This window comes from Ictalurus furcatus, chromosome 12 (genome assembly GCF_023375685.1).
Source record: "Ictalurus furcatus strain D&B chromosome 12, Billie_1.0, whole genome shotgun sequence".
In the NCBI taxonomy this organism is placed as follows: Eukaryota; Metazoa; Chordata; class Actinopteri; order Siluriformes; family Ictaluridae; genus Ictalurus; species Ictalurus furcatus.
In genome coordinates, this window is record NC_071266.1 from 9617213 (window position 1) to 9633462 (window position 16250).

A 16250-nucleotide genomic window follows, 5' to 3' on the forward strand; every position below is an offset into this window, starting at 1 on the left:
TTGTGTGGAATGACGACAAAAGTGCAGTCTGTAATCTCTGTAATGCAAAAATTTTACACCGGAAGTGAGCAGCAGTGGAGCGGGAGTTTCGGCGTTGAGTCAATTTAATCTTTGTTTTGTTTTGCCGCGCTGAATTAAAGGGCCAGTACACCGTTAAAAGATTTAAATGAAAATGAGTTGACAAAAAGGTATATATATTGCACAGAAACATATATTTGTATAGTAGTATATTTCATATCCAGTTAATGTTAATATATAAAAAAGTTGATATTATATATTACCAGTTTGGTGTTAATGATGAAGTAGAAATGCTTTTGTTTGTGGTGAGTGAAGACTAACAGGAGGTTTTTTAGAATTCAGTCAATGTTAATATGAATTAATAACTTTCAATAAGTTAAGAAATATTACTTTAATCTTCAGAATTTAGTTCATATGTTCATGTTAATTAGAGTAATGTGTTTTCTGTTTATGAGACCAGTTACTGTCAAACAACTTGTTGAAATGGAGAGAATAAAGTTTATATGTGGATTTCTTTCAGAATGAATTATTATTAATTTAAAGAAGGTATAAAAGGCAGAACTATCGGTATCAGCCGATATCACTCTGAATAATCGCTTATCGGTATCAGCTGAGAAATTTAGTATCGGTGCATCTCTATTTGAAACCGGACCTAACAGGATCGGTCTTAGTCTTTAGCAGTTCATCAAAACGATTTCTCTGAAAATATGTATAATGAAAATACTTCAATTATTTGATCCATTTTACAATGTAGAAATGTTTACTAGTTAAGTACAAAACATTTTATACACTCAAACAAGGGTTAAAACTGGAATTTGGAAGTTGTTGCAGGTTCAATTGGATTGGTTTACATTAAGATTAACGTAGCGTTACGTTTCGGTTCTACACACAAGTTAACAGTAAGCAAATGTGAAAAAAAATCGATTGGGATAACTTAGACAGCAAACAAACCACTGCAATAGAGTACTGTTTACAATTCATTTATGCATTTCACGTTTTTCACACATATAGCTAGCTAACCTGTTCATACATAATCCGATAAACAATTTCGGACATTTAATTAAATGTAAGATTATCACATCTATCATTACAAGTTTGGTTAGATGAACAGTTACAGTTAACGCAGCTTGATTTGAGTTCCTGAATCTCTCGTCAAATTAGATTATAAATCTTTAGCTCATACTGATTCTTCAGCACATCCTGGATTGCACTGATCTGTGCTCACCACATAACTAGCACATGGCACATGATGTAGTACATACTTGACATATTTAGCATTATAAGCGTCACTATTATTAACACACCTCTGTCTATACAACTAAAAACAGGCCTAGCAGGTGACATGTTTCCTGATTTTGAGGTTAAGTGACCAATTTGTATTTACTGGGTGGGTATTCCTAGAAACTTCACACATATCAAGCTGTAAATTACAGCAATTGTTTAAATTGGTTTGACAGATTGCATGCGATGAGCAGTTCGAGGATCGTATGTCTGCAGTGTCACACCCACATGATTGGATGTCATGTTAGATTTAGAACAAAATGATTTAATCTGCGGTTCCAGTTCCTTTCGCGTGTGTGCAGAGGAATGAATGTGACATGCAGTTAAACAACTATCATCAACAACACCGGCTTAAGAAAGGTCTTTCCTAGTTAGTCATATTATGAGGTATTATCTGAAGTTCAGTAACACAAAATGAATAAATGAATACTGGTCCATAATCTTTTTTGGCATGTTTTGACTTCGGTTCCAGACACATCGGGGTGAAAAATTACAGAGGAACTGTACGCAAGTAAAAGCGTGTCAAAAACGTGGTTAAAAGTAGAAGTATTGAGTCGAAAATCTAGTTGAGAGAAAGTCAATCAATCTCCTTAAACCAATCAAATGTTAACAATCCAGACATGAATTTTCATTTATTTATTCATTTGATGAAATATCTATCCAATATTCCAATCAGACCAATCAAAAATTCGGCTTGCTGGTTAGTTATAGTTTAATAACCGCATTGGAAACTGCGACCAAAACAAAACTAGCCGCTAAACTAGCCAGGATTTCGCAGAGGTTTTTTTTTGTGTGATTGTTGTGGCCAAAAAGTGCTCAATTTTGCTGGGGCTTCAAAAAATGTTTGCGTTTATGCGTTTTTTTGGAAAACTACTTGATCTGGCGAAATAGAATTGCAGGAAATGGTTTTACATGGCCTTTCACAGCAATGTAAATGAGACCTTTTAGCTGTACACGTGTTCTACGCACGTGAATTGAAAAGGCTTTGGCTGAATGAGTGTTGTGATGACGTCACATCACACGTCTCGGTTCAAATCTGCGGTAATTTTGAAAAAATTGCAAGTTCCTCCGAATATTGCGGAGTTTGCTTGATTTTCACAAAATTGCGAAATCCTGGAGGGGCTGAGACATAAAGCTAACCGTTTCTTTGATTGGATGGCAGGAATAAAAATCGAATAACACGTAAACATACCTGATTGGAATAACAGCTGGGCAAGAGAAAAGCTTTTTTGCTAATTTAATGAGTAATTTGAAGGTTGAAACAAAAATGTAAGAAGTAAAAAGTATGTGCTTAAGTACTGGAGAACAAGTATACAATATCAATAATACTCAATAGTTTCAACTGTATAAATCTTCCAAAATTGTACTTACGTGCGCTACAATTACTCAAGCTTTTCCTTACATGATTATGTGAGTCATATGAAAAAAATTTCACTAGGCGCTGAACTTGTACATGAGAATTCAATCAAACACACACAATATCATATGAATTCTATGTGATCGCGTATGCGGATAAATAAAAAGCACTTGCACTACGTTTGTCAAGTCCGCATGTGAAAAATAATGTCGTGAGGTGTCTAAAAACCTACACACACGTAATGAACTTCTGATTGTGTAACCTTTCTCTCATTTTGGTCCTTTATGTTCTACAAAATGTAACGCATGAAAAAAAACACACATCTGTTGTATGTTTATGGTATTTACAAAGAGGATTTATAAAAAGAATAATAATAAATGAATACATTTTCCACTGCTGTATCTCAAACATTAGTGCTGGAAGTTTTTGCCTCGAGCCTTCAGCCCCAACCCCCTCTCTGAGCTAAGCTGTGGATACAGTAACCCCAACAACCCCCAACACAAACCCAAACACAAGGTTAAGCTTTTACCTTAGACTGAGGAATGCTGAGCTACTGCGTTTCAGCACACGCCTGAGGAAGACTGAGGGATCGTGTGCCTCGCCGCATCTCCACTCTTCCTGTCGCCTCAAAAGCAGCGCGACAGACTTCACACCAGCTCCTGATTATCTCCCGTTATCGTGTTAGCTCTTTTATCTCGGCCTGCTTCTTAAAAGAAACATTTAAACTTCCTGGAGAACTCCCAAATAACCGTGTAGCTCTCAGAGGCTCTGGCCCTCCGGCACACACTGTCACACCAATCAAATCAGTTAATAGGGAGGCTTGTAAAAAGGAGCTGTTAGTGTGTTACAATCAGTTTTTATGACCAATTACGTCGAACGTATAGAAATACCTAAACGTAATTTGCGCAAATGTATACACAAATTGACCAACCACTATAAAACATGGCCTACAGGGATAAACAAAACAAACAAACTAGACTCGGTTCCTAGACAGAGAACAGACAATATGGTTTTCAAAGTGAGGTCTGGAGAACCTCAGGAGTCATGAAGCATATTTTGTTCAGAGGTGGAAATCACAACCCACCTTTATGTAGTCTGTACAGGATTTCACGGAAGTTTTTGTTATTGTTGCCAGAACGCTTGCAAGTTTTTTCAAAATTTGCGATGCAACTTGAGTTTTTGGTGTTTTTTTGTGGAAAACGACTTGAATTGGCGAAATCGCAGTCACATGAAACTGTTTCGCATGGTCTTTCGGAGTGATGTTTATCGGTAAATGAGAACTTTTAGCTGTACTTGTGTTCGACGCACGTGAATCAAAGAGGGCTTTGGCTGATTACGTATTGTGATGACGTCACATCACGCGTCTTGGTCCAAATCTGCGGTAATCTCGAAAAATTGCAAGCTCCTGTGAATATTGTGGAGGAAGATTGCTTGATTTTGCGTTCATTTCTGTGATAATGGAAGTTATTAATCCTGGACTGGAATCTAATGAAAAATTCGAATGAAAGACTACAGGTAATATTCTACAAGTTTATACATATATGTTCCTAAACTGAAATAGTTTGTAAAATAAATCTGTGCTGATTGGGTGATTTTTCTTTTGCAGTCAAGCTAATGGGAAAAAAAAACAAAAACCCCACATTTTAGCACAGAAAAATATTAAAAGAAACTTTTCAGAAAAAAAAAAACAAACATCAATACATCAAGAAGTTCTAAAAATCTACTCACTTTATTAAGTGAAACTGCTGAATGGAGAATATGGTCTTAAAAATGAGTTTACTTTAAATAAATACATGTAATGTCTTTAAAAAGTAATGACATTTTTAAAAAAAAAAGAAAAAAAAGGGGTTTTCCTCCCTCCTCTGAACTCCTACATTTAATCCCACCAATCACAGCCACATCATCCGAGCCCGTCAGTTTGAATTCTTCACTAAACCATAAAAACTCCTGAAGTCTTACAGTCGCATGAACTGAACGCATCTACTTCTAAAAGGACATTTAACATGTATAAAAATCCTGCACTATCTGTGCAAAACAAAAAGGATGAAATAGACATACAGGGTCTGGACAACATTACAAGGCACAAGATTAAAATACTACGTTTTGGCCACTGTGGAGATCATTCTCTCGACATTACAATGTCAAACAAAGCATTTTTTGACAAGGCACAGAACCGTTTTTTCATTTAAAAAAAAGCATTTTCGAACACTTTATAAAAAAAAAAAAAAAAAAAAAAAAAAAAAAAAATCCTTTGAAGTCATGCAAAAGTTGTAGAAAAAAAAGTGTAGACAGTCAGGGCTAAAAGTTCAAGTATTTAAGTGTCACAAGGTGATCTATTTGGTGTGGGTGGATTATCTGAGCAAAGTCCTCCTGCAGGCATTTTACGTCATAGAAGTCAGATTTTTTTTTCTAATCCAGGCTGCAGTTCTGAGACATGTCTGCATGGCAGTCCTGAACTGAACGTCTATCCAAAATTTCACACGGTGGTCTCGCCCTGCCCGTTTCCGAGCCGCTTGTAGAACCTGCGCCACGACTGCAGCGTCTTCCCTGACCAGATCCAGAATCCGGACGTGATCCCGACGATCATGGTCATGAGGTACTTGATCATGAAGACGGTGAAATCTGGGGACATGGGCGCGAAGTCGGCAGCGGGACATGGGACGGCGAAGCGTTTGCACGTCTGCATGTGCCAGGTCTTCTCCCACTGCTCGCGGAAGGCCTGTTCGTAGAAGTAGCACGCGATGACGATAGTCGCGGGGACGGTGTAGAGCACGCTGAAGACGCCGATGCGCACCATCAGCTTCTCCAGCTTCTCCGTCTTGGTGCCATCGTGCTTCATGATGGTGCGGATGCGGAAGAGGGACACAAATCCGGCCAACAAGAAGGACGTCCCGATGAAGAGGTAGACGAAAAGAGGCGCGAGGACAAAGCCACGCAGCGCCGCGACGTCATGGATGCCTACAAAACAGACGCCCGTCAGTAGGTCGCCGTCTACTTGGCCGAGCGCCAGCACCGTGATGGTTTTCACGGCAGGTACAGCCCATGCTGCCAAGTGGAAGTACTGCGAGTTGGCCTCAATGGCTTCATGTCCCCACTTCATGCCAGCGGACAGGAACCAGGTCAGAGACAGGATCACCCACCAGATAGAGCTGGCCATTCCAAAGAAGTACAGGATCATGAACAGGATAGTGCATCCCTCTTTTTTGGTTCCCTGTGCCACCGTTTTGTAGCCGTTGTCCCCGAACTTGCCAACGCACACCACCTGGTCCTCCAGGAGGAACCCAGTGACGTATGCCACAGCCACCATGAAGTAGCAGCCGGACAGGAAGATGATAGGACGCTCCGGATAACGGAAGCGGCGCATGTCCACAAGGTAAGTGAGGACTGTAAAGAGAGTACTCAGGCAGCACAGTATGGACCAAACCCCGACCCAAAGGCGCCCAAACTTCACCTCTTCCTCTTTAAAGTACATGAGTCCGTGTGGCTGAGAGTGTTCGCAGGGTGCGCCGCAATCTTTGGCTCCCAAAAAGTTATAATTGAGGTAGGAAGGCACGCTGAGCTGAAGAGGGCACGAGAAAGGGTGACCAAATCTATCATTCGGGCGCGGTGTGAAATTTTCTTCCATGTCTGGCGTCGGTTCCGATGTCGGCTTGCCGGTGTCCGACGTGTTCTGCCCAACGCAGATCTCTCCTGCTCCGTGCACTGGGAAGTTCTCGCACTGCAGGCGCTCGGGCCACTGGAAGCCGAACTTGTTCATGAGCGCCTCGCAGCCTTGCCGTGCCCGCTCGCAGAGAGAGCGGCACGGAGGGATGGCCTGCTCCAGCACGGTGCACACCGGTGCGTACATGGAGCACAGGAAGAACTTGAGATCCGGAGAACACTGCACTTTAACCAGCGGGTAGAACTGGTGCACCTCCAAACCCGCGTCCTCTTGGTTTGTGTGACCCAAGAGGTTTGGCATGATGGTCTGGTTGTACTGTATGTCTGTGCACAGAGGGATGGAGATCGGCTGGCAGAAACCGTGCTCTGGCACGGAGATCCCCTTCTCACCGTGGTACTGACCACAGCTCGATCTGAGGAGCAGAAAAAACGCCACGAGCGCGCGCACCACCACCTGGCTCCAAACCGCCATCCTGGAAAAGTGAACCACACACTTCGATTAAAAAACGCACGCGCGGGGACACGCACACACAAAAACCAGGACTAATTTCACCTGTGGCTGAATATCAACCTCCTCCCAAATCCCTACACGTGTTTACTAGGTGTAAACGGGATAAAATAATGGCTCCTACAGCCTAAGCAGTGCACTGTATGTCCAGCAGGGAGCCATTTGGGATTCAGCCACTGACTTCCAGCTACAGTCCGCTCTCTCTCGTATCCCATTAACTACACAGTACACAATGAATACACAACCTTAATTAATGTCATCAATTAATAAGAATTCACTTACTTTAAAAAAAGATAAATCCGCCGGGAAAAAAAATCAAAGTTCGAGACTCAATAACTAGGAAAATCCCCGGATGAAGCGTAACCGACCCCCCTCTCGGAACGTTATTCACAAACTTACAATCCAGCTTCTTTTGTTTCCGCACAAAACTCAGGTATCCGTGCCCTTATTCCGCGACTTCATTGTCGTCGTCGGAAAACTGTTTTGTTTTCTTTCCGACCTTCCCTTTTTCCCGGGTTCCAAACAACGCCGGTATCTAACTTTCTTTCACAAACTGGTTAGTCGCGTCCGCCGCCTCACTCGAGCCGATCCACTGACTCCACATTGGCCTCGCGCTGAGGGGAAGACGGTTTCCAGCCTCCCGCCTCCTCCCTCATTCACTCTTCAGCACGCAGCGCGTCTCCACGGGGCGCCTTGAAACCATCGGCGCGTTCTGGCCAATCAGAGGCTTTGTTTTTCCTAGCGTGCAATTCCTCATTGGATAAATACGAGCGTATCGGTGTGGGCGTGGCTACTGGAAAGAGCAGGCTTGAAATGCATGCTGAGATGAAATGGAAATCTGTGGACTTCGAAAGTGGTCTTTTACAGAAGTGATCCTAATATGTTATTGTTTAAGGATCAATGAAATTATTACGTGTTCGTTGCCGTTTTAGCTTTGAAATAGAGAAAAATACAAAGTATAGTAGAATAGAGTGCAAAAGATTTTGCAGCAAAGTATGATTTCAGGCTGAAAAGCAAAACATAACTCTAGTTTCCCAGTTTCATACTTCATTCATCTTCAGTTAGAGCTTTATCTTGGTCAGGGCTGATCCAGATGCCACCCTGAGAACCACGGGCATGAGGCAGGAACACACACCTGTCCACTGCAGGGAAACACACACACATGGGCAATTTAGACTAGCCAATCTACCTACTGGCCTATTTTTGGGAGGTGGGATGAAACTGGAGAATCCTGAGGAAATCAAAGAGGAGAACATGCACAGAAACTCCACACAGACAATAACTCAAGCTCGGGATCAAACCGGAGACCGTGTGTTGCCCACTCAGTTAACAATATATACACAATATTTAAGCATGTACGTATCTCAAGAAGAATGGGTGATATAAGTTACCACTGAGAAGTGTCTTCTTCATTTGGTTTTAATGGTGTGCATACATTTGCACTAAACTGTACAACTATTGTTTGAAAAGCCCTGATGGATTTATTGCACCAACATTTCACAGTATACATGCCAAAGCCACTCCAAACAGGCAGTGAGTTATCATACTAACAAAACAAAAGGATATGGACCAGGAACATGCGGGATTGATGCCTGAGAGTGCAAAAAGAACCTGTGTGTGCTTGTGTTTGAAAAATGGCTGGCTGTATGGGTTAAAGAGCAGAGATCGGGTCAGTGGCTGCTGTAATAAAGGTTATATTTATAGCGACGCTTGGTGCAGAGAGTCTTAGTAAATCATTGTGGTGCGTTAGGACCGGCTGGAGACTCGATTCGTGACTGAAACAAACTATCATCAATAATTAAATTACAAAGGAATATACTTTTATAACATGCTTACATCACACATAGCTGTTGATTTTCAGGGTCTTAGAGGATGTATTTCGGTTCTGCTGGTGTGTTTTGCAATAAGTAGTAGTCATTAGGGATGTAGTAGAGCAAAGAATTGATTTCATTTACACACATAGCATTGTCTGTAAATGCTTTGTCACCAAATTGGTCATTTCCTCCCATATTGGCCAAGGGCAAACATGGTTCAAATGCAGATTCTTTTAACTCCAACTAACTGCTGTGGCATGACAATGTGAGATTTTCTGCACTGAGTCAAACTTTGTCTGCGGTTCATGCTGGTGATTTACTGCTGTCAGTTATAACATGTCTGCGGTTCTTGTTGGACAGCACCATACAAGTACACCCCAATCAACCACGCAGCAAAAATTATATGGTATGTGGACGTTCTTGCAGAACTTGCAGAAATGTTCGGAATAACTGGCGATTAACTTTGAGGCCTGTAAATGTACACAAGCGAGAAGCTCTCGCTGTCTAGTCCATGTTTGTGAACTTTCCAAGAATGTAATTTTCTTTCCTTATTTCCCATTCTTTTACCCCAGCTTGGAACTGTTTCAACACAAAAAGCAACCTAAAAAAAGACAAGAGTAGAACAAAGTGTTCACTTTGTTTTCTGAAGATATCTCATTCAAAGAATCACTTCAGTTATATTCAATTTAATTGTGCATCAGTTTAGCAGATTGAAGGGAGAAACAATAAAGGAAATCCCAAAAGAACAGCTTTAATGCTCCTTGTCTTAGATTTTCCAAGTGTACCTGTACTGAACAATGTACTTACAAAAGATATTCGTTGAGATGGTGTTTTTGATGATGGTGCTGGAGAGCGCTGTCGCTGTCTAAGAGGTCAGTCCAAGAACCTCAAATGGTTGAGATTGGGTTTGTGAAGGCCATGGCATATGATTTACATAATTTTCATCCTCATCAGTGAGTCCTAGAAAACCTGTGAATGAGAGGCAGGGTCATCCAGCAAGAGAGCACGGCCACCAGAATAGACCTGTTTCGTAGTATACAAACATTATATATAAAATCTACATTTTTATAAATATAAAAAAAATGATCGACTTTCTATCTGTCTGTTTCCCACACATGCTCTGACGACAATGTGTCATTTTTCACACTGCTCCGTAGTTTCCTCAGTGCCAGACCACCTTTTGGTCTTCGTGTGCTGCAAACGAGATTACGACGATATGCATCACTTATAGTCGCGAAATGTGAATCGTTCACTCTCTTGTCAGCCTAAACTTACAAGCACAACATGTGGAGAGTGTGGTAAAAATGCCAAAACATTGTTAAGGCCCTAAGGCATGTAATGAGAACACCAAGAATAGGTTTGATCTGCAAAAAATGTAACAGTCCCATGGGCTTGGGATTTGGAAAGACTAGCCTGTGTCAGAGTTTTTAACACAGAAAACATGTTACTGTTTACTGAAGTATGTTCATGGATATTGGATGTGGAAGTATTTCTGAACTGTAATTAAGTGCCTGTAAAGCAGTATTCACTGCTCTTCACGCTGCCTTTCTTTCTACACTGTAACTTAATCTCAGACTCATTTTGGAGGTCAATGAAAGGTCACAATTCCTGTATTAACCACTACTTTGCCTTGATTTTAAAGAATGCAATTCAGAGTAATTCTCACATTGAGGCTGAATCTTCGACAATGCAGTGCTATTTCCCTGCAGATTCTTTCCATCGTACTCATGCTTATGTGGCTTGCATTCCTGTAGATAATGGCTATTAGGTATTAGGAATATAACCGAATACAAATGCATTGTTCGGAATGAACAGACAAACAGTGTTCTAAACAGTGGTAGGGTGCATATTTAAACAACCAAACAAACAAAATCCTTTCATAGGCCAGTTGAGGTTTAAGTCTGAATACAGATAGATATATTTGGACCATGTTCACATGAACATGAACATGTGGCACTGCATGGTGCATTTACAGCGTTCGTCCTTAGTAACTGCCTGGTCAGGGTCACGCTGGTTTAAATTCGGTTACTAGTTATTTATATTTTGGGAAATCGACCAGTTAAATTTGTTAGAAAATATCACAGGCAGATAGAAAGAAAAATAAGAACTGTGTAAGTGGGATATTTGCCCCAGTCCCGGGGCAAATATCTCTAGTTGAGAGCAATTATGGACTCGAGTGATGTAGCTGAGGTTAAGGAACTGTGAGATTCAGATTTCACACACCATGCTGACATTGCTGCTATTTCTACCCCTGGGTTTCTTTTCAGCATTTCCTGAGAGAAAGTGGTAGGGTTCATTTAAAAATAAAAATAAAAAACAAGCAAAAAAAAAAAGAATCAGTTCCGGTTTAGGCCGTGCCTACTCTGGGTTAAAATCTGAATACAGAAATATGGATACTGATATTTGGAACACTAAACAGATATAGATAGTGGCACTGTGTTACACCCCAATTATGTATAATATTATACAGTTGACGGATCAGTACATGTAGTACCGTTAATTCTGGATTTGTTTTTGTTTGTCCAGCATCTGTTAAAACTGTTGCATGGCAGCCCTGTTTAATCAGTGATAAATCACTGCAAGTGGCCTCGTGCACTCTGGTTAATCTCTAATTCATTCAGTTCTCTCTCAGGACCATAGCTGAAGCACCGGCGGGTAAACAGAGCAGGCCGAGAAGTCAAACAGAACCACCAGGGCAACTCCATTTTAGGAAAAAAACTGCACCCCAGCCCCCTGCTTTGTGTATAGTATTGGTAACAGGTTGGTATACATTTTACTTGATCTCAGTCCATCACGTTTGCTCACTTGTGCCTTTCGTCTCCCTTTCTCTCTCACGCTCTCTTGCGCTCTGTCAAACACACATGCAATCATACACCGCTTTTTTTCATGCCCTGCGCTTGTTTTAACATGCAGAACTCATCAGTGGCTCACTGTTGATCATGATCACGATGATCCAGTGGGGGTTGCTGGGTTAAAAGTTTCCTAGGGAGGAGCCGGAGGAGCCAGGTGAGCGGGTGGAGGGACACGCCAGATGCTCCAGATGGATTAAATCTGTCCACAGTTTACTGTTTATATTGCACGTAGTATTAAAAGATTCACAAGTTACTAATTTTTGCTTAGGATAAGCCACAGTTATCATTGTAAGTACTGTAGAGATGTATGAACACTTGAAACTTGTGGAACACCTTAATATATACAATTTACAGAAAGTTTGAGACGTGTACGGTTACACATGAGTGTGTGTGTGTGTGTGTGTGTGTGTGTGTGTGTGTGTGTTCTGACATACATATTTGGAGTTATGTACTCTATATGTACTATATGTTTACACTTAACACCCACCCAACCCTTGACTGTCTTGTCACCAATCACGGTCACCAATTTCCCTCCTGACAAAGTTATTTCAATTTTCTTCTACTCGTTCTCTCAGTCCATTCTCCATTCACTTTCACCCCCCGCTCTTGCGCTCCCTTTCTCTCTGTCTCTCATTCCCTCACTCTAGATTAGACCTCTGTTGTTTTGCATTCCATCTCTGAGAAAGTGGAGCTGACGAAAGCCAGATGACGGTCCCATGTACAAGCATTTAGCCTCCTCCTTCCACCACTCTCTCCATCTTCCTATCCATCCTCACGTTCGTCCACTCCCTCCGCCCAACAAGCTCCGTTCCTCTCCTTTTTTCTTTTATTTCATTTTCTCTTTTTTTTTAAATTATTATTATTTTTTTTTTTACATAATTCTTTGTAGACAAGAGACACGGATTCCAGCAGTGGTTATTTCTCATTTCATTGTGAATCATTAAAATCTTTTTTTTTTAAATCCAATTTATTCAATGTTGTTATCCAGTGTTGGAGAGTAGCTAGCTACAAAAAAAAAGTGATGTTACTAGTATGGCAATAGCTGAGATACTTTCAAAAAAACGTCTTAACTAGCTTTTCCCACCAAGTAGCATGATAAAACTAGCAAGCTAAATCATTCCAGAAATGAACTGAATCAGGAGTAGTGGTCTAGTGATGATGATGATTTACAGTTAAGTAATGTTAGCTTCTTACTAAGAGGTTGATAAAGCATGTATATTTTATTTTGTAAAGAAGTAGCTGTACAATAAAAGGAAAATCTTTGATTTCTCTTAGTTTGACAAAGTAACTTCAGTTAGCTATAGTTGGCTAATTTGTCTTATTAGCCAAATGTAGTTTGGCTATAGCTTAGCTAGTTCAAATCATGAGTAGCTTATAACTTGACAAGTTATATAAGTGGCTTCAATTAGCAGTAGTTAGCTACTTTTTCGGAATAGCTTGTAAATATATCTTTATCAAAAGGGTAGTTTGGCTGTGTAACTATTATCTATTTTAAGTCACCACTGCAAGATACATAGGTTCAGTTAGCAGTAGCTAGCTATTTTTCTTAGTAGTTTGTAGTGTAGCTAGATACTTGTCGTTTGGTTGTAGCTTAGTTATTTTCAATCAGGAGTGGCTTGTAGCTTGACAAATTACTTGCAGAATGGCTTCAATTAGGTGTAGTTAGCTTTTGTTTTCAGTAGCTTGTAGATCAAATTTTCTCAAATGGTATTTTGGCCCTAGCTTAGCTATTTTAAATCATAAGTAGCTTGAAGTTTGACACATTACAATTGCAAAGTGGCTTCAGTAGCTGTAGTTAGCTACTTTATCAAATAGGCAGTTTGGCCATAATTTAGCTATTTTAAGTCACAGGTAGCTTGTAGCTAGACAAGTCACAATTGCAAGGTACCGTCAATTACCTTGTAGCTAGCTATATCAAAAAGTCGAACATAGCTTCAGTGGGTGCAGTTAGCTATGTTTTTCCTCAGTAGCTTGTATTGTAGCTAGCTAGTTTAGTTGTAGTTAGCTACTTGTTTTCAGTAACATGTCTACAACTAAAATCATTCAGTCAGCCCGCAAAATCAGTCTATTTACTGGAAATATATGACATTCCAGTGTGGTTTGCATTAGTGCCTTTAAACCAGGAATATGTTCACAATATAGCTCATGCATTATTGTGTAATTACAGGGAGTGTGTGTGTGTGTGTGTGTGTGTGTGTGTGTGTGTGTGTGTGTGTGTGGGGAAGTGCAGTTCTTCAGTACAACAATCTAAATCATTGCCATGTGAACCTCATCATCTCACACAGAGGCAGTCCATGTGTTTTCAGCAGTAAAAAGCAGACATGTAGCTCGTGAAAAACAGATCACACTGCTATGACCTCGGGGTTAAATTTAGTTCCAGACCTATCTCATGTAGGTTACATAGGTTGCTAAGTTGGTGTGCAAATGTTGCGTGCTATTCTGATGCAATGGGTGGTAACGTCCTGGCTGAGGTTCAGTAAGGATTCAATAAGATCTACAGCCTATTTTACACTGGCTGATTCTTTTCTTTTGTGATTATTACTTGTCACACAGTACGAGATAATAAAATCTCGTTTATGATGAATTTTTTATTTATGAGGTTATGAATTTATGATGATGATCCTCTAATGATAGACCTGCGATTAAAGAAATGTATTATGTTCTGCTCACGTCATCAATCGGCGTGATCTGGACTCGTACAGAAAACAGTGTCACATAAACAGAAACAATTTTCAAATTGAGCTTTTAACAAAAAAAGTATTTTTATGTCCATGAACACGTTTTGCCATTGCTGTATTTGTAGCTATCCTATGAGTTTTGCGTAATTCTATGCCGTCCATCTGGTAGTGGATTTTAGACGCATGCCGTATTGGTGCTCACACTTTAAGATTTTAATAAAAGAATTTGTCACACTGTCAGAACCCTGTCGTTGGCGTTCTTTGGTTTCAATGACAGTAAATTGGCCGTTGTTGAGAGCGTGAAATTGTGTGTTCTAAGACCGCTGATCTTATCTCACGACGAAAAATTCATTTATGATGTGAGATTTTGGGCCATACATTGCACATCATAAAGCTGGTTTATAAAGGTTAGGCTTAAAGCATCAGACAAAATATACACAACAATGATTTACTTTGTAATGTTCTTAGAATATTTCATAGACAGCATTTCCCGGTACACAAAAATAAACATAAAATATTCCTGCAAAACTAAAAATCACCTCACACCTAAGTCACAAAATTGTCCACAGTAAAGCTGTATATGATCGGTCTTACAAAGAAATATTTCCAGAGCTTAAGCCGGCATAATTAACTGTAAAAGTGAGACGGCCACACCTGAAACAACCTGTCAATCATGATTTACTTTGAAATTGCTAACAAGGCAACCAGTAATAATCAAATAAAGCCATTTTAATGATTTGATTTCTAAGAAGATTTGATGCTGTTAAACAGAACGTTTTGGAGAATGATGAGAGTGTAATGATTGGAGTTATCAATAACACACTTCACAAACATGTGGGGAAAAGCTTTACAACAATCTTCAGTTACTCACAGGTAGTTGGAGTATATAGTACATTTTAAAGCTGGCGTAAGAAGGTTAAGCTTGGAACATTATTGAAAAACGACTTTCCTGCAAATGTCTTGCAACAACAGCCATAATAACGTTTTTTTTTTTTTCTTCCAAAAAGAAACATTAGAAGGAAGACCTTACACAGGAATGTTGTTCAAGGAAAAGTTTCTAAAACTTAGCTGGTGCAATTAGACATGAAGAAATGACAGCACCCTAAATAACCTGTCAGTCATAAAGTCCCTTGAAATTGATGTCATGAAACTGGAGGAACGTTGAGAATGTAGTGTTTTGATACTTTAGTATGCAACGTTTTTTATGGCTATATGACTTACTTAAGACATGTGGAGCTTCGTTGCTACAGATCAACAGGAGTTCCCTGCTGAAACAAAAGCAGGAATGACAGAACGTGTAAATGAGACCATGAAAGACAAAAGAGTCGTCCTTCCCCAAATCCCATTATCTTAGAGGAAACCAGCACTCCTCCGCTGGGCCCCTCGCCGGGCTGTGCTTTTTCTCACTACATAACTATCATTTGCATGCTAAGTATGGGTGGGTATTCTCTTGGTAATGCCTATAGGCTAGTGATAAGCAGATTGACATTGGAGGGGCTTTTGTCAACAGATTCGATCTCATGCGGAGCTGAGAAGCAAGAAAACGAGACAGAGAACGAGAGAGAGGAATAATGATTGCAGTCTAAAACAAATCCGCAGCTCAAAGAGTTTTCACTGAGGTTTCCAGTCTTGTTTTTTTTTTTTTTGAAATCTCTCACTTGGATGTTTCTGATCCAAAAGGACATAGTTTTTGCGTTGAAAAAGGGTGGAGCAGAGGAAGGGACAAGACTCGTGCTTCAAACATACAGTATCTGGGTCTTTTCTCACACTCACACTGAGATGAAAGCAACCCCCTCCACCTTCTTGTTTTACACTTTACCCCCAGATCCTATGGCTTGCTCATGGGCAGAACCTAAATCTAGCCCCCAGGCCTGGCAAGGCCTACGCAGCGTCGGGGTTGTGTGTGTGGTAGCAGCTGTCTCTTGCATCTGTCTGGCAGGGCTGTGAATAAACACAGAGAGATAAACAGAACAGCGTGGAGACAGACCACACACCGTGGCCGTCACACACTTGGATACGCTAACACGCTTTTACGACATAAGACAAATGCTACTGAAAACCTCCAAACATAATCGAGCAAGC

At 40.4% G+C, this 16250-nt stretch overlaps 1 protein-coding gene across 2 annotated transcripts; it reads right to left on the reverse strand.

The window, feature by feature from the left end:
• Positions 1-1359: 1359 nt before the first annotated feature.
• fzd7b (frizzled class receptor 7b) lies at positions 1360-8468 on the reverse strand. 2 transcript variants are annotated; one of them, XM_053638605.1, is made up of 2 exons: positions 7224-8468; positions 1360-6789 (listed from the first exon to the last, which is right to left on the reverse strand). In XM_053638605.1, exon 2 carries the CDS (start codon positions 6786-6788, stop codon positions 5133-5135), a length of 1656 nt encoding a protein of 551 aa, XP_053494580.1. In that variant the 5' UTR covers position 6789; positions 7224-8468; the 3' UTR covers positions 1360-5132. The 2 variants fall into 2 exon arrangements, with proteins under 2 accessions (XP_053494580.1, XP_053494579.1); XM_053638604.1 differs by having other exon boundaries at positions 7107-8467.
• Positions 8469-16250: the final 7782 nt, after the last annotated feature.